This window comes from Ranitomeya imitator, chromosome 1, assembly GCF_032444005.1.
Source record: "Ranitomeya imitator isolate aRanImi1 chromosome 1, aRanImi1.pri, whole genome shotgun sequence".
NCBI lineage: Eukaryota > Metazoa > Chordata > Amphibia > Anura > Dendrobatidae > Ranitomeya > Ranitomeya imitator.
This window is the reverse complement of record NC_091282.1, coordinates 138866844-138892314: the sequence shown is the minus strand read 5'-3', so window position 1 is coordinate 138892314 and position 25471 is coordinate 138866844. Positions and strand designations below refer to the sequence as shown.

At 40.3% G+C, this 25471-nt stretch overlaps 1 protein-coding gene across 1 annotated transcript in view; it reads left to right on the top strand.

Annotated features, from left to right (window-relative positions):
• The window catches only part of EDIL3 (EGF like repeats and discoidin domains 3), a 1157741-nt gene that overhangs the window by 828982 nt on the left and 303288 nt on the right, over positions 1-25471 (top strand). Inside the window, exon 6 of the mRNA XM_069751317.1 lies at positions 16373-16528. Within this exon, the coding sequence (XP_069607418.1) occupies positions 16373-16528 (156 nt within the window). The remainder of the gene's footprint in view (positions 1-16372; positions 16529-25471) is intronic.

Here is a 25471-nt window from a genome sequence, read left to right as displayed (position 1 = left end):
ATAGACTCATTCAGACCAGCAGGCGCAGGGAACCCCACCATAACATCTTTAATGGCCTCAGAAAGGCCATCTCTAAACTTTGCAGCCAGAGCGCACTCATTCCACTGAGTAAGTACCGACCACTTCCGAAATTTTTGACAATAAATTTCTGCTTCATCTTGCCCCTGAGAGAGGGCCAACAAAGCTTTTTCAGCCTGAATCTCTTGGTTAGGTTCCTCATAGAGCAAACCCAATGCCAGAAAAAACGCATCTGCATTAAGCAACGCAGGGTCCCCTGGTGCCAATGCAAATGCCCAATCCTGAGGGTCACCCCGCAGGAAAGATATAATTATCTTGACTTGCTGAGCAGGGTCTCCAGAGGAGCGAGATTTCAAAGAAAGAAACAACTTGCAATTGTTCCTAAAATTCAGAAAACGAGATCTATCTCCAGAAAAAAACTCTGGGACAGGAATTCTAGGTTCAGACATAGGAGCATGTACAACAAAATCCTGTATATTTTGAACCTTAGTGGCAAGATTATTCAGGCTGGAAGCCAAACTCTGGACGTCCATGATAAACAGCTGAGATCAGAGCCATTCAAAGATTAAGAGGAGGAGGAAGTAGCCAGGCTGCAATAAGGCTAGGCAGCAAACTCTGAGGGGGAAAAAAAAAAAAAAACTTCCTCAGACTACTTATCCTCCTACTTCAGCCAATACAATTAACACTTTGTGGGCCGGTTATACTGTCATGATCCCAATTGCAGGGGATCACAAAAAGGACAAGCACAGATACAAACAAGCTCTAGGGCGATGGAACCTGAGCTGACCGCGACCCTGAACCTAACACACAAATAAAAGTAGCCGGGGAACGTGCCTACGATGATCCTAGACGTCTCGCTCCAGCCGAAGATCTAACTTCCCCTATCAGAAGAAACACAGACCTCTCTTGCCTCCAGAGAAATACCCCACAGCAAATAGCAGCCCCCCACATATAATGACGGTGAAATGAGAGGAAAGCACACACGCAGCATGAAAACAGTTTCAGCAAAATGAGGCCCGCTAAAGCTAGATAGCAGAGGATACAAAAGTGAACTGCGCGGTCAGCGAAAAACCCTTCAAAAAACCATCCTGAAATTACTTGAACTCATGTGCCAACTCATGGTACATGAAAAGCAATTTCAGCCCACTAGAGCAACCAGCAGCAGAGAATCACATATCTGCAGGCTGGACTAAAAACCAAATTAAGCAAAACACAAAACAGGAAAATCCAAACTTAGCTTGTCCAGAAGGTTCTAGGAGCAGGGAGCAGAGGTAACAAGACACACTGGATACATTGATAACCGGCGAGGAAATGCCAGCAAAGCCAGGTTAAATAGGAAACTCCCATATGCTGATGGAACAGGTGGAACCCAGAAACCCAGGAAAGACAAGTCACCCAGTACCATCAGTAACCACCAGAGGGAGCCCAAAAACAGAACTCACAACAGATGATAGATGGCTGAATGAGGGAGGGATGGATGCATGGATGAAGAAAGGATGGATGAGGGAGGAATAGATAGATGAACTCATTTTTGATAACCAATCAATGGAAATAGCACAGTTGGGGGCAGCAGCTGTCAGCTGTCTGCTTTCCCTTATCTAGTTATTAAAAATAGGGGGGAAGCCATGACATTTGTTTCATTTACCGTATTTTTCACTTTGTAAGACGCACGTTGGGGGGAAAATGGAGGGTGCATCTTACAAAGCGGACATGCCTTACTGATACCATGGGTGTAGGCCGCAGGCTGGGATGAGGGGGTGTCTGGTTGTCACCGGGTGCCTGGCGGTTGCTGTCCGGTGCTGCAGGTGTCTCCAGTGCCCAGCGGTGCTGTGTGGGTGTCCGGCGCTGCCTGGGGCTCTGCCAACATTTTGAGACAGGCCAGAGCCCTGGTAATTCCACAGTTCCCTGTGCGTGTGTGGTGGACTCTGGAAATATGGCCGTCGCCGGTGGCTACGCATTTGTAGATTGTGATCTCAGGACCAAGATCTGGAGAGATGAGATTTCAGCTTCTGGTACCCAAATTGAACTTTTTTAAAATGTTCAACCAAATATCCACTGGTTCGCTCATCATTTGGCTTGGACGTGGTATAGAGGTTGTGATTGAGTGTGTGAAGAGGTGTCTTTTATACAGGTAACGAGTTCAAACAAGTGCAATTAATACAGGTAATATGTGAAGAGTAGAAAGGCTTCTTACAGAAAAGCTAACATGTCTGTATGTGTGAGTCAGAATTCTTGCTGGTTGGTATGGGCTCAAGTATTTATTTCATGCAATAAAATGCAATTAAATTATTTAAACATCATACAATATGATTTTCTGTTTTTTTTCTTTTTTTTTATATAAGATCCTGTAGGTGTGTTGATCTCCACCTTCCAAATGCTTATCTTCCTCCATACTTGGCTTTCAAGTAAGAGTTGTAAGGTCTCCATACTCATTGAAAGATAAATTCATCGATCGTGCCAACTGTAAATTTCCATCCTAGGCTGAAGAGTCATTTTAGAATCCTATTTAGAATATCAATTTTCTTCCAATACATGACAAACAATTAGAATATTTCTGGTTATAACCTAGAGGTATTTATTATCTTATTTTGATTATGACCATACTGGCGTCACGTATGATAATTTATCTATTTCATTAAATTCCTAAAGCTGAAGCTCCTCTTAAACAAAGCATTAATCATATTAAAGGCAGTTTAGATGCATTAGCAAATACTGATAATATATGAGATGAATATTTATCTGTATTGTAAATATTGAGCTGAACTTTCCAACTACAAGTGTGAAGCAATTAATTCTCATCAGCAGTATTGAAATGGGTTAGAACCTGCAGAAATATTACCCTCCATAATGTATTGTCACATGTGACACTGATTAACAGCTGCGAGGAGCCGTTTTCATATTTGTTTTGCAAGTTATTGGACTTTTAATTAAAAGGGTGAAAGACAAAGAACAGCAAGTTTAATTATGATAAGTGTTACAGTGTTGATTTTGTTTTTGACGGCACTTGAAATGCAGGAAATCACTTGGCCAAGGTGGTTCATTGAGTGGTGTAAAAACGATTGTTTCATTATTTAAAAGCTGTAAAGATGAGCATAGCTCAGACACATAATCAGTATGGAAATGTAATAAAAGCAACCTAAGTAGGCTCCCCAAGGTCAGTTGGCACAATCAGAAGAAGTCTTTTGAAGCTGGTACAGAGCCTAGAAATGTATTCTAAAGCAATATCTGAACCACTGTCTGGATTAGAAATCACACATCACTCAATTGCTTTCAGTTAACCATTAAGTCATAAGCAATCATAATTTCCTTTTCCTACTTTGGAATTGCTGAATTTGCTTTCTAAGACTTATCTCGCTGGAGGGGTTTTCCTTTTTTATTTATTTCCTTTTCTACGGCATTGCTCTCAGGTCTGTTCTGACCTTTCTTATCCCTTGCTAATCTGGTTATATTGTTCAAAACCAAGACTCTCTTTCCTTGATGTATTTATGTCAGTAAACTGTTTCGCTGTGGAGCAAAGAGACAACTTGTTATTCATCTGTCAGTGCTATTCATAAGTCTAGACTGCATTAAACAGCTGGAAGAAGGTGGAAATCCCATATGAGCAGGCGGTTTGCCTTTCATACTAAGATTTGGATATTATAATGCATGCTGTACAAGACAACTTGCATTTCATCTATTCATCTCACATCCCTAATAAAATTAAGTCCCACACACTGCTTAATGTGAGCTCAAACTATTTATCATTAAAAAGGATTCCAGGCTGCGCATGCAGAATATTTCTCAAAGATTTATTGCCCTATTTTGCCAAGCCCTCGCCTATAAAGAACCACAGTTGTCCTCCTCCGAGTAATTTGTCACACACATTGATCATTCTCTTCGTATCAAAGATTCAACCCAACTACCGCTACATTTCCAAGGTTCTTTCCATTTCTTTATTTAAAGAAGAGAAAATGGAATCGGGTCCTGCAATGAAAGACTCTGTCAATGGGTAGACTCTCTCCTCCAGCCACTTGTAAAACGTTCCCCTGGATATATAAAAGACTCTAAGGAGGTATTACGTATTTTTGATGGTAAGATATGGCAAAAAAATTATTCCTGGCTCTGCTGCGACGTTATATCTTTATATACATGCATCCCGCACGATCTAGCAATAAGAGCGATCCATTATCACCTTGTCAAATTCAGTCAGTATTCTGAGGATTTGATTGAATATCTGCTGATGGTAATACATTTTTTGCTCACTAGTAACTTTTTTGCATTTGATAATCAATTTTATATGCAGCAAGCTGGAGTGGCCATGGGTGCGAAATACTCTCCCTCCCTTGCTAATTTGGTTATGTCCTTTTGGGAGATGGAGTGCGTTTTTTCCGTGAACAATCCGTATTTGGAATATGTGGCGTGGTATGGCAGATACATTGATGATACGCTCATGATATGGGAGGGTGATGTGTCTGCCATACCGCGCTTCATGGAGTACCTGAATCAGAATGAGTACAATATTAGATTTACGCATAGGGCAGATAGCAAAAGTATATCATTTCTAGATCTGGAGCTCACGGGGCAAATAGATTCAAATATCGTCACCAGAACACATCACAAGCCAGTGAGGGGTAACACAATACTGCATGCCAAAAGCAGCCATAGCAGGCATACAATTAAATCAATTCCGGTGGGTGAGTTCACCAGGATTAAAAGGAATTGCAGCTCAGAAAAAGATCTCAAGGGTGAAATCGAGCAAATAGCAAATAAATTAACATATCGACAATACCCTCAATGGACAATTAATCGGGCCAAAAAAATAGTAGCAGGAAAAGATCGTAAAGAACTAGTTACAGCACAAAAGCATAGAAATTTACAAATGGAACAAAAGCCATACATATGCTTTCAATATAGCCCGCAGTTCGCTAGAATTAGAGATATTGTCAACAGATATTTACCTATTTTATATGAAGATCCGCAGCTGTATAACATACTAAATTCTGGCATTAATGTGGTGTCGAGAAGAGCCCCGACCATTGGTAATAAAATAGCCCCTAGCTTGTTCTGCTCCAAAAATAAATCCATCAGAACCTGGTTAAATTATCCAGGATTTTTCAGGTGTGGCACACGAAATTGTAGCACATGTAAATTCGCCAGTATTGAAAAGACATTTTATAATGCGGATGAAACTATCAAATTTGATATAAAGCAGTACATCAATTGTAATTCTTGCAATGTGGTATACAAAATCAAATGTATAGAGTGTAACCTGTCGTATGTGGGCTGTACGTCCAGAAAATTGAAAACACGCATTAGGGAACACTTATATGACATAGGTAACACTCAGAATAATGACAGGAATATATCAGCAGCATCCAAACATTTTGTTAGGCACCATGCACGCAGCACTGTCACTCTTCAGGTTCAGGGCATAGAACGGGTTAATACCCCTAGTCGGGGTGGTGACATTAGACGCCGGCTTCTCACACGAGAAGCATATTGGATTTTCCAATTGAACACCTGTGTCCCAACAGGATTGAATAAAAGACATGAAGTTATGTTACATTATTGCTGAATGTGATTTTAATCCTTTATTTTTGTTATGTTGTTACATATAGAACAATGATTTTAGATGAAAGGACCTGTCAAATTGCCATGTGACTCAAATGAATGATCTGGTTGGGTGAGCCTCCTTATAAGTAGGAGAAGCTGCCTGATCCAGGTATGGCTTTGATAAAGATCACTCCGATCGAAACGCGTAGCCGTTTATCTCTGTCATCCCAGGCACTTACCGGTGGGAGGTTGCACACCATGGACATTTGGATTTTTTATTTGGATACAATAAACGTCATGTTTTAAGGAGCTGGAATTCAACTTTTTTTTTTCTTTTCTCTGATGATTGGATCGTCTTCCTGCAGCGGAGTTCCGTGCACCTGCGGTGATTTACCGGTGAGCTGGCTACAAACTCCTTTTCTCTTTGTTACTATTTATAATGCTGGATTGCCGTGCTCCTGGTACTACTCCCTGATAAAGTTATTGCGGACACATGTACTGTCTATTACCGGTTTAGTTGCCAAGGGATATAGAGCCTTTTTTCTTTTATCATTACTCACATATCAGCATGGCTATGGACTTAACAAGAGACAGATTGCGTAAAGCTGCTCAGGTGTTCTCTACTCATGAAAATGAAGATGTGGGTATATCCACTCTGAATGAAAATATGAGTAAATTGGAAACACTTATGATGCAGGAAACAAAAGTGTGGTGGGATCAAACCACATTAAATAATTATGTGGCTAAGAACATGATCCCAAGAGGTCTGCGAATTAGAAAAATACCCACAACCGTATACTCAGCAGAATTCTTGGAGGAGTGGAATTCTATTCTAAGCAAATGTTCGAAGGATTTGATGAATCTTATTATTAAACACGAGGAGGACAAATTGAAAAATATACAGCAGGAAATAGATGAAGTAAATCTTCTTTTGAATGATTATAAAACAGGTGCACAGTTTGATGCACTTATGACACAAACCAAAGAAAAAATAATGGGTTTGGAGGAACAAATCATGGATCGGAAAAAAAGAAAATTTACTAGAGACTCTGACGATTATGCGACTAATAAAGTGTATGATTGGGGTAACTGGACTAATATAAATAAAACCCCGAAATCGATACTGAAGTATAGTCAATCTCGCCATAAACGAAAAAACGCTAAGAGCAAAGAAAAATCGCATGTATATTTCACTTCGTCAGACCCTGACTCATCAGACAATCAGGCCAGTGCGTCAGACATTTCCCTGAATGAAAACAGAGTATACACCCCAAGAAATAACTACCGCCAGCCAAAAAACGCAGCAGGCGGGGGGGGAGAAAACACAAACAACGGGGGAATGACTACACGCAACAAGAAACTGCACAAAAGATAAATGAATATACGAATGTACTTAACCTGTCATCCAGAAGTTTATCATCAGAACAGGTCCAAGTTTTATCCTTGGGATTAAATTTTGTTCCTGACCAGGATTTTGACCTATTTGCAACAATTATGGACACTAATAAATTTATCCGCAACCTGACCATCAGAAAACATTTTTATCAGGAGCAAAATACTGAAGAGGAATTAAGTCAGGAAGGATCTGTAGCACCACCTATGGTGGATAATGAGTACTCACAGATGGACTTTAAAGAACAAGTAGCACTAATTGCGCTACAAGATCTCAGCTCAGATACATTGCTGGATAGTGATCGGGTGCATGTTTTCAAGAATTTTACTACAAAAAATCCCTACTATTATCCAATCCAGGCCAGATCTGAGTGTATGGACAAATTTCAAGAAAACATAGAAAGGGAACTCAGACAATTAAACAAGGAAATAAAAACTAATAATAAATACAACCCTAAGAATATATCTATAAAAAAACGTAACGCTATAAGAGAGCTACAAAATATGCCAGATCTTACAATTAAAATGTCAGATAAGGGAGGGGTGGTAGTGGTATTGGACACAGTGGACTATCAGAAAAAAATGCTGGAACTATTATCTGATCAAATCACGTATAAGAAACTAACAAATAATCCCTCACAAGAAATTATTAAAAAGAGAGATGTCATTATCAAGGAGGGATTCGATCTGGGGGTATTAACTAAAACACAAATGGAATATCTAATAGTTGAATGTCCAGTCACTCCTATAATATATGGGGTCCCTAAAATACATAAAAAAGAGGGGATTCCCCCAATGCGACCCATAGTATCTGGAATCGGGTCCTGCAATGAAAGACTCTGTCAATGGGTAGACTCTCTCCTCCAGCCACTTGTAAAACGTTCCCCTGGATATATAAAAGACTCTAAGGAGGTATTACGTATTTTTGATGGTAAGATATGGCAAAAAAATTATTCCTGGCTCTGCTGCGACGTTATATCTTTATATACATGCATCCCGCACGATCTAGCAATAAGAGCGATCCATTATCACCTTGTCAAATTCAGTCAGTATTCTGAGGATTTGATTGAATATCTGCTGATGGTAATACATTTTTTGCTCACTAGTAACTTTTTTGCATTTGATAATCAATTTTATATGCAGCAAGCTGGAGTGGCCATGGGTGCGAAATACTCTCCCTCCCTTGCTAATTTGGTTATGTCCTTTTGGGAGATGGAGTGCGTTTTTTCCGTGAACAATCCGTATTTGGAATATGTGGCGTGGTATGGCAGATACATTGATGATACGCTCATGATATGGGAGGGTGATGTGTCTGCCATACCGCGCTTCATGGAGTACCTGAATCAGAATGAGTACAATATTAGATTTACGCATAGGGCAGATAGCAAAAGTATATCATTTCTAGATCTGGAGCTCACGGGGCAAATAGATTCAAATATCGTCACCAGAACACATCACAAGCCAGTGAGGGGTAACACAATACTGCATGCCAAAAGCAGCCATAGCAGGCATACAATTAAATCAATTCCGGTGGGTGAGTTCACCAGGATTAAAAGGAATTGCAGCTCAGAAAAAGATCTCAAGGGTGAAATCGAGCAAATAGCAAATAAATTAACATATCGACAATACCCTCAATGGACAATTAATCGGGCCAAAAAAATAGTAGCAGGAAAAGATCGTAAAGAACTAGTTACAGCACAAAAGCATAGAAATTTACAAATGGAACAAAAGCCATACATATGCTTTCAATATAGCCCGCAGTTCGCTAGAATTAGAGATATTGTCAACAGATATTTACCTATTTTATATGAAGATCCGCAGCTGTATAACATACTAAATTCTGGCATTAATGTGGTGTCGAGAAGAGCCCCGACCATTGGTAATAAAATAGCCCCTAGCTTGTTCTGCTCCAAAAATAAATCCATCAGAACCTGGTTAAATTATCCAGGATTTTTCAGGTGTGGCACACGAAATTGTAGCACATGTAAATTCGCCAGTATTGAAAAGACATTTTATAATGCGGATGAAACTATCAAATTTGATATAAAGCAGTACATCAATTGTAATTCTTGCAATGTGGTATACAAAATCAAATGTATAGAGTGTAACCTGTCGTATGTGGGCTGTACGTCCAGAAAATTGAAAACACGCATTAGGGAACACTTATATGACATAGGTAACACTCAGAATAATGACAGGAATATATCAGCAGCATCCAAACATTTTGTTAGGCACCATGCACGCAGCACTGTCACTCTTCAGGTTCAGGGCATAGAACGGGTTAATACCCCTAGTCGGGGTGGTGACATTAGACGCCGGCTTCTCACACGAGAAGCATATTGGATTTTCCAATTGAACACCTGTGTCCCAACAGGATTGAATAAAAGACATGAAGTTATGTTACATTATTGCTGAATGTGATTTTAATCCTTTATTTTTGTTATGTTGTTACATATAGAACAATGATTTTAGATGAAAGGACCTGTCAAATTGCCATGTGACTCAAATGAATGATCTGGTTGGGTGAGCCTCCTTATAAGTAGGAGAAGCTGCCTGATCCAGGTATGGCTTTGATAAAGATCACTCCGATCGAAACGCGTAGCCGTTTATCTCTGTCATCCCAGGCACTTACCGGTGGGAGGTTGCACACCATGGACATTTGGATTTTTTATTTGGATACAATAAACGTCATGTTTTAAGGAGCTGGAATTCAACTTTTTTTTTTTCTTTTCTCTGATGATTGGATCGTCTTCCTGCAGCGGAGTTCCGTGCACCTGCGGTGATTTACCGGTGAGCTGGCTACAAACTCCTTTTCTCTTTGGAAGATTTCTAATCCTCATCCAATTACTAGGGCAAATCTTTCCAATGACTGGTGGTTGTCGCCCTTGAGCACTGATCTTGAAGGACGTTGTTGCATGTGACAAGTGCTTACATTGTGCCTTTGTTTGCCATACTAAGGCCATATAAATGATTGATGGTATTCATTCTCTTCAAGACAGGACATGCCTAACTTATAACTTTTATCTCATAAAAATTCAGTGTAGTGACTAAAGTAATTAATTCTCTAGTTTACATTGAGATACTTTGCGGTACATGTAGCAAGAATTTGGTCAGTTGTTGATGTAGTATAAATTTCCTAGGAAGCTACGAGTAAGAAAAATAAAGGAAAACAAAATGAGATATGAGAGAAAAATATAATTGTTGGACTACATGGTGTCTTTTAAAGCAATCCTCACACAGATAATAAATGTCCTCATTCAACGGTGAATTTGAAGGACTTGTTGACAGTAGAATTGAAATAGCAAATGGTATTTTAGTATCAGTAACTGGCATTACTCAAAGAATTTGTGTATGAGTGAGGATTTTCATTTTCTAAAGCAGACAATAGAAAAATGACAAAGCCACCCGCAATTCTTCTGTCTATAGATTGATAATTTTAAGCTCTATAAGCATTGGACTAGTTTGGTCAGGGGCATAAAGAAGCCCTCCCATCAAAACTTTTTTCCTCTTAAAATATTGAAGTCATTATCTGACGTAGCACTATATACTTACAATTGCTCATTTTCCTTTCTATTTAGCTAATTATTCTTTATTCCATTAGGTCTATGACATCACGTGATTAAAAACTGACTAGCAGAATCCTTATAAGCTCTATGTAGAAATATAAAGTCTCTTTTCACCGTATGAGTCATGAATCACTGCAAAATTCCCTGGCAGAGGGAAGGCAGGAGCAGCTGGGTCAGGAGTTAAAGAGGGAATGATAAATGCAGGGAAAAGAGACTTCCTGTTTCTACAAAAAGCAGAAAAAAGAGAATTACTTGGGTAGAAATGCAAATGAGCAATTGTACATACACAGTGCCGTATAATATGATGATTGGATATAAAGAGGATAAAAACTTTGATTGGAGTGTTTTTTTTAAATCTTAAGTGACATTTTAAGATACCTTCAAAGCTGATGGCCATGCATGCAGCTTTCCAAGGCAGCTGGGAATCCCATAAAGGGGCTTTTCACCTCTAAATTTGTGTCCTACAGACATTAAGATGAGCTGGACTTTCAAAAAGGATTGAGAGATTTTGACATGGTTTTCAAACGGCTGGGTACTCGGTACTGAGCTAGTTCTGTTCTTAAAGGGGTGGTCACATTGGTAGTGACTGGGTCCGTGGCCCTGGGCGTCCAGTAGAAAGGGTATTAATGAAAATGGGAATAAAGTCTTAAGAATGTTCGTGATGCCACTTGTGGTACTTGGCCAGAGATGGCCGACACTGCTTAAAGGGGTCAACTGGAGATGATGGCATTGCAGCTTAGATGGCACAGCTCCCCACAGATAGAGCTTAGTCCCCAGGGCTCCGGGTGTAGTCAGAACTGATGATAGATGGTGAAGTGCAGGAAAGAATTAGATGACACAAGGTTGCAGTCTGTTTAACTTTTACTTATGCAGTTCAGGTGCAGGTTACAGGTGATCTTTAGAACCTGGACAGCCTGGTAGTGATTTGGAATCCCGCTAGCCAGGTTAGGTTGGAAGCCTTCCTTACTACACTGTGTTCTCAGTCCCTTGCTGACTGAGGCTTCGTACAAGGTCCTCTCTCTCTCTCTGTCCTTTTAGGTGGACACTTCCTGCATGGCAGGCAACTCGAGCCTTTTTACAGGTGTCTCTTCTCGTGGTGACTCTAGGCTCTATCAGCTGCTGTGCCTTCATGTGTAATGGTGGCCAGGAGACTTGGAATCTCCTGCCCGCCGGTTTCTGCTGTGGGGCATACAGTTACCCCCACAACCTCAGAATTCCAGCCTCCGGTTTCTTGCACTTGTTCCTGGAGGGAGCCCACTCGCAGCTTCTTTCTCTTTTCTCCTTTGCTCCTTCTCCCCTCACTCTCTGTTATAGACTGACTGACTCTCCTCTCAGGAGCTGCAGAACCGCATGTCTGCTCAGCTCCAGTTCTCCTCACAGACTCCTTACTCAGACTCTCCAATCCTCCTCCAGCCAGAATATATATATGGAAGCTACCCAGAAACCGGATCTAGAGCTCCCCCTTCTGGCTTGGAGTCAGAACAGTGTTGTATGTACATATTACCTGTTAAAGGGATCCTTGTGGCTTCCAGGCATGGCATCACCCTCCCCATGAGGAAGGCAATACCACTGTAACAACCGAATTCCTGGGGTGTTACATAAGCACTTCAGTCTTGTCAAGTCAAAAATTAATCAATGTATATTGTGAAATCTGATGACACATCCACTTAAATACAAAGTGATTATAATCGAACACAGTAATAGATGTGGAGGCAGATGTTTTCTTAATGGAGGATTCTAGATTTTGAACAATTAAGGACATTTATTTTGGAGATTAAATGAGCTATCAATATTGTTAAATGGATATATTTGTAAAGTGCATGAAAAACAAGCAACTCTGCAATTTACTGATTAAAGCTGTCACCATTTTAAATTCTAAAAAAAATGCATTTTTAATATCACTGTATTTGTACAGGTCTGTTCTATCAAAAAATAAAATAAAGTAATGTGCTTGGTAAATGGTGTAACAAGAAAAAAAATCAAAACTCCAGAATAGTGGGATTTTTGTCTGCCGCAACAACACAAAAATGTAAACAGATGTAATGAGAACATAGCATCTACCCCAAAATTATATAAATAAAAACATCAACTCTGGGAGCAAAAACTAAGCCCTCACACAGCTCCATATTCTGAAAATTGAAAACATTATATTACTGTGAAAATGGTGTCACAAGCGTAGTATTTTTTTCACCAATTTTTGAAATTTTAAATAAGTAAAACAAAAGCAATTCATGTTTGATACCTTTGTAATATTGTCAGCTCATTTATACTGTAAAATGAATGCTGTAAATAAAAATACATTGTATTGCAATTCTTTTGCTATGTCACCACTAGTGTTGAGCGATACCGTCCGATACTTGAAAGTATCGGTATCAGATAGTATCGGCCGATACCCGAAAAATATCGGATATCGCCGATACCGATATCCGATACCAATACAAGTCAATGGGACATCAAGTATCGAAAGGTATTCTCATGGTTCCCAGGGTCTGAAGGAGAGGAAACTCTCCTTCAGGCCCTGGGATCCATAAGGATGTGTAAAATAAAGAATTAAAATAAAAAATATTGATATGCTCACCTCTCCGGCGGCCCCTGGACTTCACGCTGCTAACCGGGAGGCTTCTTTGTTTAAAAAGCGCGCCTTTCGGACCTGTGAATGACGTCCCGGCTTCTGATTGGTCGCGTGCCGCCCATGTGACCGGCACGCGACCAATCAGAGGCCGCGACGTCAATCGCAGGTCCTCAATTCCTAGAATTAGCAGTTTTGTGAATGAGAATGACGTCGCGGCTTCTGATTGGCCGTGTGCCGCCCATGTGACCGGCACGCAGCCAATCAGAAGCCGCGACGTCATTCCCATTCACAAAACTGCTAATTCTAGGAATTGAGGACCTGCGATTGACGTCGCGGCCTCTGATTGGTCGCGTGCCGGTCACATGGGCGGCATGTGACCAATCAGAAGCCGGGACGTCATTCACAGGTCCGAAAGGCGCGCTTTTTAAACAAAGAAGCCTCCCGGTTAGCAGTGTGAAGTCCAGGGGCCGCCGGAGAGGTGAGCATATCAATATTTTTTATTTTAATTCTTTATTTTACACATCCCTATTGATTCGATACCGATACCCGATATCACAAAAATATCGGATCCCGGTATCGGAATTCCGATACCGCAAGTATCGGCCGATACCCGATACTTGCGGTATCGGAATGCTCAACACTAGTCACCACACTTGAAATTCTTTTTTTGCTTTCCTTTCCAGTACATTACATGATAAAATAGATGGCATCACTCAAAAATATGTGTCCCACAAATAAACAAGCCTTCAGAGGGCTATGCCCACAGAAAAGTTATGGAATGGGGGTAGGAAAAAAAGAAAAGTGCACAAACAAAAAAAAAAGCCAGGCCCTCAAGGGGTTAAAACTTGCAAACACTGCTCTGAAGAAGTGTGGATTGTTTAAAATTGCTCGCAGCATAGGAGTGTGCTCAGTTCAGGACTTGAAGCACAAAAATGCCACTGGTCCAAGCTGCCAATCTTCAAGAGCACACTGTGTTAGGGCTAGCGGAACGCACCAAATAATAAGACTGATAGTGTACGGTGCGTTCGTAGCCCGGGGTCCACCGTGCAGAGATGGAACCTGCTGCTGAGTAATGACGGACTATATGGCGGTACTCATAAGTATACTCGCGTGGGTTAAACTTCACCCAACGTGAAGGAAGCGATCCTGTTGCGTCACAGGGTCGCGGTACCGCACATAGAAGGCGAGCAAGCAGTCAGCGAACTTAACCCCAACTAGGATTGAAGTCCGATTAGACCCTTGCTGGTACAACACCGCAACAGGGTGTGTTAGGCAACTCTTATAATTAGAGCACCGAAGTGCGAACTGTGCCGTGCTGGCAGGCACCACTAAGCACCCAGACGTGGGTCAGGAAGCGCACTACTGGCGCGTGGCGCCGCACTGGCGGTCACAGCAATAGACGCTGATACGTGTGTGACACGTTGAGTGATTTGTCGGGCGCTAGATAGCAGCCATACTCCATACGCGAACAGTCATACAATAGGGTAGGGGTATTTAATGAACGACTTGCACTCACAACAAACACACGTATTCAATTGTACACTAGCGCATGGCCGTGCGGTCATGCGCAGTTTATATAATTGCAGGACAGGAAGTGGCCACAGAAACTTTGCCCTTCCAAGACCTGCCAAGAGGAACAATGGAATGCGCTGCAGAGCCAGAGCACATGACCCTCGATCTCCAACGGGAGATCTTGCTCTGGGCATGCTCAGTGTGCGCAAACAAGGACTTAGTCCCAGGGAAGTCCGCTCGCCGCTGACCAGCACTGACTTTAATGGCAGGAGCTGAAGAAGCAGCAGTAACTCTCTGTACAGAGTGAGAGCGAGCAAGACACTGGGAGCGACGTCCCTGCTGAGCAGACTCCACTGCGGCTGGAGGAGAATGGGAGACCGCAGTGGAGACGGATCGAGATTCCCCCTGTGCAGCAGAGGAATCTCGACTCCTAACACACTGCCTCTTACAAGCAGAAAGCGGAGAAGCAGAGGATCAGTGGACTCTTCAACTAAAGGTACCTTCACACTGAGCGACGCTGCAGCGATACCGACAACGATGCCGATCGCTGCAGCGTCGCTGTTTGGTCGCTGGAGAGCTGTCACACAGACAGCTCTCCACCGACCAACGATCCCGAGGTCCCCGGTAACCAGGGTAAACATCGGGTTACTAAGCGCAGGGCCGCGCTTAGTAACCCAATGTTTACCATGGTTACCAGCGTAAACATTAAAAAACCAAACACTACATACTTACCTTCAGCTGTCTGTCCTCCGGCGCTCTGTTTTCCTCTGCACTGTCAGCGCCGGTCAGCCGGAAAGCAGAGCGGTGACGTCAGCGCTGTGCTTTCCGGCTGGCCGGCGCTGACACAGGATGCAGGAGGAGTGCAGAGAAGCACAGCGCCGGGGACGGACAGCTGAAGGTAAGTATGTAGGGTTTGTTTTTTTTAACGTTTACGCTGGTAACCAGGGTAAACATCGGGTTACTAAGCGCGGCCCTGTGCTTAGTAACCCGATGTTTACCCTGGTTACCAGTGAAGACATCGCTGGATCGGCGTCACACACGCCGATCCAGCGATGTCAGCGGGAGATCCAGCGACGAAATAAAGTTCTGGACTTTCCTCAGCGACCAACGAACTCCCAGCAGGGGCCTGATCGTTGGTCGCTGTCACACATAACGATTTCCTTAACGATATCGTTGCTACGTCACAAAAAGAAATGATATCGTTAATGATATTCTTATGTGTGAAGGTACCTTAAGAGTAAGATACAGACCCTTTAGTTATGAGTCATGACTTCTTCTTAATTGTAAAATTATGCCATGTGCAGTTAGTTCTCACTTGGGGCCCTTGTCCAGGTATAGAACAATTCTTGGGTTTAGTGGGGTATCAAAAGCAGTTGAACTCTTACTACTCTACTGCTACAAAAAACGTACATCAGACCAACGAATGTTTATGACCAGAGTTGAGCTTGAGAAGTAGGATTTTCTATGGCACATAAACTTAACAACCTTTCTCTGTAACGCTGAAACTCCTATATAAAGATAAAGATTCACACCAGACTACCATTTTTTCTCAAAATTTGAAGCAAAGAAAGCAAGACTGAAGACTCCAGTGGTCCCATATTTAAAAAAAAATGTGATTTTTTTTTTCTGACTCCTTGGAAATCTTATTAGTGTATATTAATTTTTGAGCGAAGACCATAAGAATGTCCTAGTATAGGATATAATGTAAAGTTTTGTTATCTCGCATTAAGTTAGCTTATACGTAGACGTGACTCCACTCTTTATTTTTCTTTTGTAACAGATAAATCTACAGAGGAAAATGAGAGTGACTGGAGTTATTACCCAAGGAGCAAAAAGAATAGGAAGCCCAGAATATATAAAATCATATAAGATTGAATACAGTGATGATGGAAAAGCATGGTCAACATATAAAATTAGAAGAACAAATGAAGACATGGTAAGTTTCTTTTTGTATATTACTTAGGCTGCATTTTTATCATTTTGATCTGTGTAGTTGTTCATTTGTGGGTTTATAAATAGCTATATAAAGCTCTGTGTAATTTATACTGTATTAAATGGATCAAACTTAGCCTTAATTATTTTAGCAATGTCAGGTTCAAAAATCTCAATTTTTAGAGCCAAAGTTTTACATTTTTCTGTCAATGGAGCTGTGTGAAAAGCTTTAATTTTCATTGATACTATTTTGTGATAAAAATATTGTTTTTATCACTTTTTACCATACTTTTTGGTAGGCAGAAAAAAAGTAACTTTATTCTATAAGAGTATGATGATAGCAAATTTATCTCTTCTTTATACGTCTTTGGTCACCATACTCTAAGGTCTTTAGCATTTTCATTTTTGTTTTTTAGATAATTGATTTTTATTTGTTTTTTTTGTCTTCTAGTGTTCAATTCTTCTGTGAGTCATTATGATTATGAGGATACTCAGTATATGTCGTTTTTTACATATCTTTCTCATCACATAAAAAAAAAATATTTTTTTCTAGTTAGCACCTGCTAATAACCAAAACCTTTTTATTTTTCTCTTATTGAGCTATATGTCACTTTTTTGCCCAAAGAGCTATTGTTTTTATTTCTTATATTTGTGTATGCAGCAGACTTTTTGATCCAATTTGTTTTAAATTTTGATAATGTGTATTGAAAAAAAAGGACATTTTAGCATTGTTTCTCTCCTTTTTGATGAAGCTGTCTATGTAGGATAAATATTGGAATAGTTGTAAAGTACAGGTTGTAATAGACATACTGATACTCAATATGTGTCTTTATTTAGGAGAATTTTTCAAAGTTAATCCATTTTTAATGAGAAAACTGGAATTGTTGTTTTTTTTAAATACCTAAAACATTTTTTAACAATATTTATTAGTGCTATGAGGACACTTAAAGATGTGATCTTTTTATTGCTTTGTTAATAATTGCAATTCTTATGTTGAATCCTCACCTGTCAGTGTAATATCAGAGCCAGGATCTAATAGGTATAAGTGAATGGCAGACACCAAGGTTAGGACTCTTGTTGCCATTGGCATCCAAAAATCGCACTACGGTGGAGGGTGGGTTGATGAACTGACAGAACATCTCTTCTTCAGTCAAACACACTATGGATAGAGGCATCTGATGAGTAAAACTGTGGGAATTGGTGTTTTTTTTACTGTTCCTTGCAGTTTTAGCAACAGCCCGGCTTTGTATAACAGCTGGATCTTTAGAAAAAAATATGTTCTTGTTTCCATGTTATCTAAAACATACCATATATCAATATCCAGTTGTAGACATAAAAAACTAATATATATACTGGCATTTGTTTGAAATGTTTAAAGTTTATTGCTATTTAGTTTATAAATTTATCTAATAAGTCAATAAAACTGTTCTTCTCACTATATGTATGGCAAATTTCTCCCCCCATCTTGTTTTTTTTGGTTTTATAAACCCAACAAAATGAACTGGAATATAACTTGTTGCGCATTGTGCATGCAACGTGTAGCCGCATGTTCACACTGGCCACTAAACTGACAAAACCTATGATTAAAAATAAAATGAGCAAATACCCTGCAGTAAATAAATAGCAATAGGGAATGAAAATAATATAGGCTACTTGGTTAACATAATTTTGATTAAAAAAAATAAAGGCCATCCCAACACGTCTTGGTGAGCCTATTCGGGACTGTCCTAACCTCTATTATCCACTTACCATTTGACTAATGATGTCAATTTGAATAAGTGCAGAGTAGGACCGAGGCCTCGACTAATGGACACCCAGCAGTGGGGAGCTATATAAATGTAATCTCCAGCTCAAATAAAAGGGAAGCTATGCCTTTATTTCCAAAGAGTGCAAAAACCTGAAACAAAAAAAAACAAAAGAAATTAACTGGAATATAAGTTGGTATGCAAGGAGCATGTAGGCTCATATTCACACTGGCCACTAAACGGACAAAACCTATGATCGAAACAAAAAGAGCAAATAATTTGCAGTAAATAAATGGCAATAGTGCAAGAAAAAATAAAGGGTTCTTGGTTAACATAATTTTGATCAAGAAACCTTGAATGTATTTATATATTTACTGCAGGGTATTTGCTCATTTTGTTATTATCTTATTCTTTTTGCATTATAGTAAACGTATAAGGAGATGAAAAATGTCAGTGGCTTTAATAAATACCTTGAGATATTCTATTGAAAAATGCAAAGCATCTTGCAATTTCACAAGCCTTAAAACTAAGTAATCAGTTTTGTCTTGGTTAAAGTAAATTGACAGTAGAAAAATTAGTTAAAGATTTTCTGTAACTCAATCTGGTGCACACATTGGGAATGGAGAGCTAGTAAAGTGTCCAGTGCTAGGAAATAAACTCTCTGTATGTTATTATATTGAGAAAATGCCACCATAAAATGAATGGTAAAAAAAATTACCATGTAAATCATTAAGAGCACACAAGACAAGTAACAATTTCTCTTATACATTGATTAGATTATACAAGACCATGTTTTGACTCTATACTCAGCTCTTGCAATGTGACTTAAAAGTAAAAAATGATCAGTTTCTGCTTTTATTTTATTCTCTCTATTCCGTTGAATAATCTGTTTTTTTTCTTTTTTAATCCACCTTATGGTTACCTTTCCTTGGTGAAAACTGTAAAAATGATCACATAAAAAGGCTAAAAAGTATAGAACCATATGGAGGATGTAAAAAAACGAAATGTTTTTATGGATTACTCAATGTATGATTACAGTACTCCAGTAAGGTTGCTTTCACTAGTTGTGGTGATGTTGCTTTTTATTCAAAACCACACCTGAAACTTGTGAACGCAGCCTTAAGTACATACAAAAAAGTAATTTCTCTTCATATAATATGTAGGGATGAGTAAACATACTTGGTGATTCTCAGTTATCACTGTTCATTACTCAGCAAGCAAAGGATGGTGCTCGATGTAAAATTTGAATCTCTGACCCTCATCATTGATGTCTGTTAAGCAGCCAAAAAGCATGCAGGGATTGCCTGTGAGTCACTGTAATTCCTTATTCTCTTTGTTGTGACATTGCTGTGATTAATTGGACTTTTGACATCATCAGGGATTACAAAAGGACAGGTGCCACCCAGCTCGACACACTGATACCATTGCACAGCTTTGTGACACTATATATTGGAGGGAGAGAGTGCTTGTCTAGGCCTGTGTGCACAGTATAAGAAATCAGAGATCTGTAGTGTCAAGACTGGTGCTGAAGTTGAGCCATCATACTAACAGCCCTTCTATGAGCTAATCATTTGTATCACATACAACCTACATTTATACTATGAAGGGAGAAAGAGTCACAGGAGCAGGGAGTGTGTCAGGATTTAGTCTGTAGACAGGGATTAGACCTGTGCAGTCCATTGGCAAATATATAGCTCTACTTTTTCTCTGAGTGCTGAAAAAATTGAATATATTGTGATCCATCAAGTATTATGTGCTTTGTGGTCCTTTACTGTGTTATGTGACACACTCAAAAATTGTTGAAACATTTTCCTGGGCTACATTTCTCAGCCATACACTATTCCATAGTGTGGAGTACATTTCATTGATTTCTAAAACTGAGAAAAAGCTTTTAAAAAATTTGACGGCTTCTGCTTCTCAGCCATTCAGTGCTACGTGGTCTGCGAAAATTTGTTATCTCTAAAACTGAACAAAAGCTTTTAAAAATTTTGTAGGCTTCCATTTCTTAGCCATACAGTGTTACGTGGTCTGTGCACATTTCTGTTATCTCTAAAACTGAACAAAACCTTTTACAAATTTTATAGGTTTCCATTTCTCAGACATATGGTGTTATGTAGTCTGTGAACAATTTTGTAGTGTCTAAAACTGATAGAATGCCTTTAAACAAAATTTAGGCTTGTATTTCTCATCCATACAGTGTTATGTGGTGCTAGGGTTGGCGGATTGCACTAAATAGAATTAATGAGGAAGTGCAATTGCAACCCGGGGTTCACCGTGCAGAGATGTACTGTAAAACTGCAGCTATGTGAACAATGTCAGAGAATGGAGTCAGCGATTGCTGTTTCACGTGACTCTATGAGCAGCACAAGAGGTAGTTTCACTCGCACACAGTAACAAAGCTGATCCTCTGCAATAAAGCTGGGTCAATCGCACACATTAATGAAGCAGATACTCAGCAATAGAGTTCTGTCACTGGCACACAATAATGAAAGATATGACACTAGACATGACCCCTGTTAACTTGACAGAGGATCAAAGCTCACTAACGGAGCAAATAGCAACAGTGGTCAGACAGTCAGCAACAGCACTCAAACAAATCCTCTCCAGAGGTGCCGGAATTCTAGTGGCATTAGACCAGCCCTAAATCCACATAAACAAACTCCTCTCCGGAGGTGCATGAATTCTATCAGCTAGCACCCGACCCTGAGCACGTGCTGACACAGACCACACAGTTGCAAAGTACATTCACACATGAAATTATATTGATACTAGTGCACTGGCATGCGCCTCTGAGAACCTTTTATATGTACAGCTAAAGTCTAGTCAGACAGGACATTGCCTGTGGAGCAATCCAGAGCTGCTACATCACCAGAGCAGCTGACGACCGGCCACCAATGAGACGTTGCCACATCATGCATCAACATGCTTAGTAAGGTGTTCTCTGGACTTAGTTTCCAGAGTGTTCGCTCAACTCTAACTAACGCTGGTTACCATAAGCTTGGCTGAAGAGCCAGCAATAACCAGACGAATAGCACGAGCCTGAGCAAGACGCTGGGAACAATGTATATGCTCAGCTGCACCCACAGTGGTCAAAGCAGAATGGGAGACCGCACATGCAGGCAAGGCTTGGGATCTGCCTCGCGCCGTTGGAGAATCCCGGCACCTAACATGTGGTCAGTAGTGTTGAGCGATACCTTCCGATATTTGAAAGTATCGGTATCGGATGGTATCGGCCGATACCGGCAAAATATCGGATCTCGCCGATACCGATACCCAATACCAATACAAGTCAATGGGACACAAATATCGGAATGTATCCTCGATGGTTTCCAGGGTCTGAAGGAGAGGAAACACTCCTTCAGGCCCTGGGATCCATATTAATGTAAAAAATAAAGAATAAAAATAAAAAATATGGCTATACTCACCCCTCCGAAGGACCCTGGCTGTCAGCGCTGCAAGCGTCCGCCTCCGTTTCTGAGATACCCGATACTTGCAGTATCGGCCGATACCCGATACTTGTAGTATCGGAATGCTCAACACTAGTGGTCAGTGAACATTTCTGTGATCTCTAAAACTGAGAAAAAGCATTGAAACATTTTTCTGAATTGAATTTGATTGTCATCCATAAACATTTGCGTTCTCTCTGTTATATTACGGTGGCGTAAACTCACAAAAAAGCATTTTGATTGCTGGAGGTTACTAATTATTTTCTTTTATTTAAAATAAACCTAGCAATTGCAACATGTGTAAGCCATGTGTTAAGGGTCGGGAAAGTGGAAGGTGCACGCAGATGCAGAGAATGTGGGGCAGGTGTGACTACAAGAAACACACCTATCTACGACACATAGGTTCCTGTCTCACTTTGCAGGGGCCACAGTACACCACTTCTGAAGAAAGAGTACTGCCAACAGGTGGTTGGTTGGATAGCAGATAATGCTTCCAGCAGGTTTGGCAGCACCACACTGTCATCCACACTGTCCAGTCTCGCCAGCCTAAAGTCCAGATCACTTAATCCTCACCCTGTTTTTCCTTTCTCCCACCATGTTGAGTCCCAGGAGACTAATGATCCCACACTAGGATACTTAATTTCTTGATTATAGCCTCTTAACCTGCATCTCCAAGAGGGACAGGAGGACATGCTGCTTATGGATGCGCAAACCTTAGAGCAGCCACGGCCACAAGAACATGACAGTGATGAACAGCAAATTTGGGATAAGGAGGAAGATGGTAATGAGACACAGTTGCTGCTAATATGTTACTTAGATAATAGAACACAGCACCTCATGGGGAAAATAGGGTCAACATTACCCATACATGAGGCACACGTCTCAGTCAAGGAGTCCCCCTTGGCATAAAGTCCAATATCGAAAAGTGAAAAAGACAGCGCCTCACACATTGATGAAATAAATTACATTTTATTCTGCCTTCTGTGGTGAAATTTCTATCCCAAAGACCTTTATTAAGGACAGTTGCCCCTAAGTCTTGTTGTTAAGAAGACAGGAGGACCAGGGTCTGGTGGTGGAAGACGAAGTTGTAGATGATGATTTCATTGACCCATTCTGGGAAGCTGACATGAAGACCGATACCAGCAATGCTGAGGGGAGAGATTGGCAACATCAAAACAGACAGGAACAGGCAGTGGAGTGACCAGAGCGAGAATGCAGGCAACTGTTCTGTAGAGCACCGACAGTCCAGAATTAGTCTTTCAAAGAGTTAAGTGTTCTTCAGTCTGGAACTTTTAAAGAGAGTTTTGAGACAAATAAAAAGGCCATTTACAACCTGTGCAATGCCAAGATCATTAGGAGCCTGACCAGTAAGAATCTAACCACCACCAGCATGATCAGGTACATGTCCTCTAAGCACCCGACTCAGAGGACCGAATGCCTGAGTCCATGATTGGTGTCATCCGTTGACACCACTACCTCTTCCCTTTTGCTAGGTGCTTGCCAAACTCCTGTCCAAAACACTGAAGCATATGCCTCCTTTCCTGCACCCCTCCTTGCACATTGTAACTCACCATCATCAGCGACTGCCAAATCCTTGTTTCAGCACAGAGTTCAGTTGTTCCTACCCCAGGCCTGGAACGAAAAAGCTTCCCACCCACAGGTCTAAATGCTAAATGGGCCCATTTCCAGGCTGCTTGCTATGGAAATGTTGCCATTTAGCCTATGCAGTATCAATAGTCACAGATGCTTCAAGTGGTCTACCCCATGCTGTTCTCCTTCCATTCAGCACTTTTCACATGCATTTAAACATTTTCACTACCCCCCAGACCTCTTTGTAGGATTTTTGGGGAATAAAGCTTGGCTTTCCCATTGAATCCCTTTATACTTGTTACTGGAAATGAGCAGGCAAGTATTAAGAATTCAAATAACGAGCACCCGAGCATTTTAGTGCTCGCTAATCCCTGATAATATGTAAATGATGCGCATATATAGAAATTAATTAAAATATAATAGAATAAAACAAAATAATCACATAATGTTTTTATCGAAAATTGTCTCATTTGCAGTGCAACAAGCAATTCAACCCATTGGATGAATTTAAGTTCACATGAAGAACACTACTTGGATCCTGATGAGATTATATAGGTCACCTGTCATTTTTTTAAAGGAAAAGTTGAATTTTGATAGTCACAGGAGTTATAGACATGCAAACTACTTCTGGACTGCTCGTAGATTTTTGACATCTGGGAAGTCCACACTATACTCTGCAGTGATGTTATAAAGCATGACTGCACAGTATAGCAACTTCACAAGTTAATGCAGCTGCCAGAGTGGGGAGACAAATTCCCCATAGAGATGGAAAAGATAGGTTATTATTATCTCTGCCTTCCCAATTCCTGTGTACACAGCAAAAAACAGGTGTTGTGTATACAATACAGGAAGCACTGATGTCCTCTCCTCTGGATTTATTGATATACCATTTCAAACCTAGTTAGTTTTGCTATCCACATAACAGGATGAATTTCCCTTTAACTGGGGCTAATATCCAAGCCAGAGTTATAGGGGAATCAGATAAAATAAAGTATTTGAATGTTTTTTTTTTTACTTTTGAGAGGGCACAATGTGGGAAATAATTTAAAACTAAATGATTATATTACAGGAAAAGAATTTTAAAAAAGTTGCTACAATGCTACTATCCAAATTGCTATTACTAGCTCCACCCTTTTTTAAAGTTTACAACATATAAAAATAATTGTTATAGAAAGGTGAACACAATTTAAATTTATTTTGGTCTTCCTTTTGGGGTCATAAAAAAAGTAAAAATTAATTTTAAACCTAGCCCCCATGAATGCAAAAAGTATTTGACTTTCTAAGGCTAGTTTCACATTTGCGTTTGAAACTGCAGCGTTTAATCCACAACCGCAAGTGCAGGAAAAAACGCATAGAAACACGTAGATACGCAGCATTTTTTAGATGCATGCGGGAATGAATGCGGTTTATAAAACACAATGTTTTCATGCTTTTCCATGCGTTTTGTCATGCGTTTGCGTTTTTTGTGCGCATGGTGGAAAATTTTACAGGAGAAAAATCTAGATAACCAGACACCGCCGATGGGATTACAGAGGGCGTGTATTATGGGATATCTATATATAGACCCTAGGACTGCTGAAATCTTAACAGTGTGCTACTGTATCCTGTGTCATGATGGATGTTCGCATAGATAGCTTTTATTTCTACCTGGATTTAAGCATCAAGCTGTTTCTTGCCTGTGTGTTTACTTGGGAGCAACACAGAAATTGCAAAAGACAGAGAAGGACACGGCTTAGGCATTTTTGGTGACACCCCATTACCAAACTCAGTGAGAGCCGTAGATCCTATCACATGCTGTATGGCGAGCTTAATGCCAACCCGGACAAATTCCCGAAATATACCGGGATGTCGCAAGACTCGGGATTTGCTTGGTCGTGTCCAAGGAGCCATCCGGAGACAGGACACCCAGCTCCATGGAGCGATTCCAGCAGAGGAACGTCAGCTGGTTACAATAAGGTATGTAACAATTCTAAAAAAATGCCAGCCATAATTTTTGTTGGTCTGACATGTAATCTTTGTATTTTCCTTTATGTCTTTAGCAGAACAACACCATAAATAGAATTGATTGTAATTTATTTTTTATTTTTTTTTTTTCAGATTTTGGGCAACCGGAGAGAGCTTATCATCCCTCCACTTCTAATACCGGCTTGCAATTTCCACCCTGTC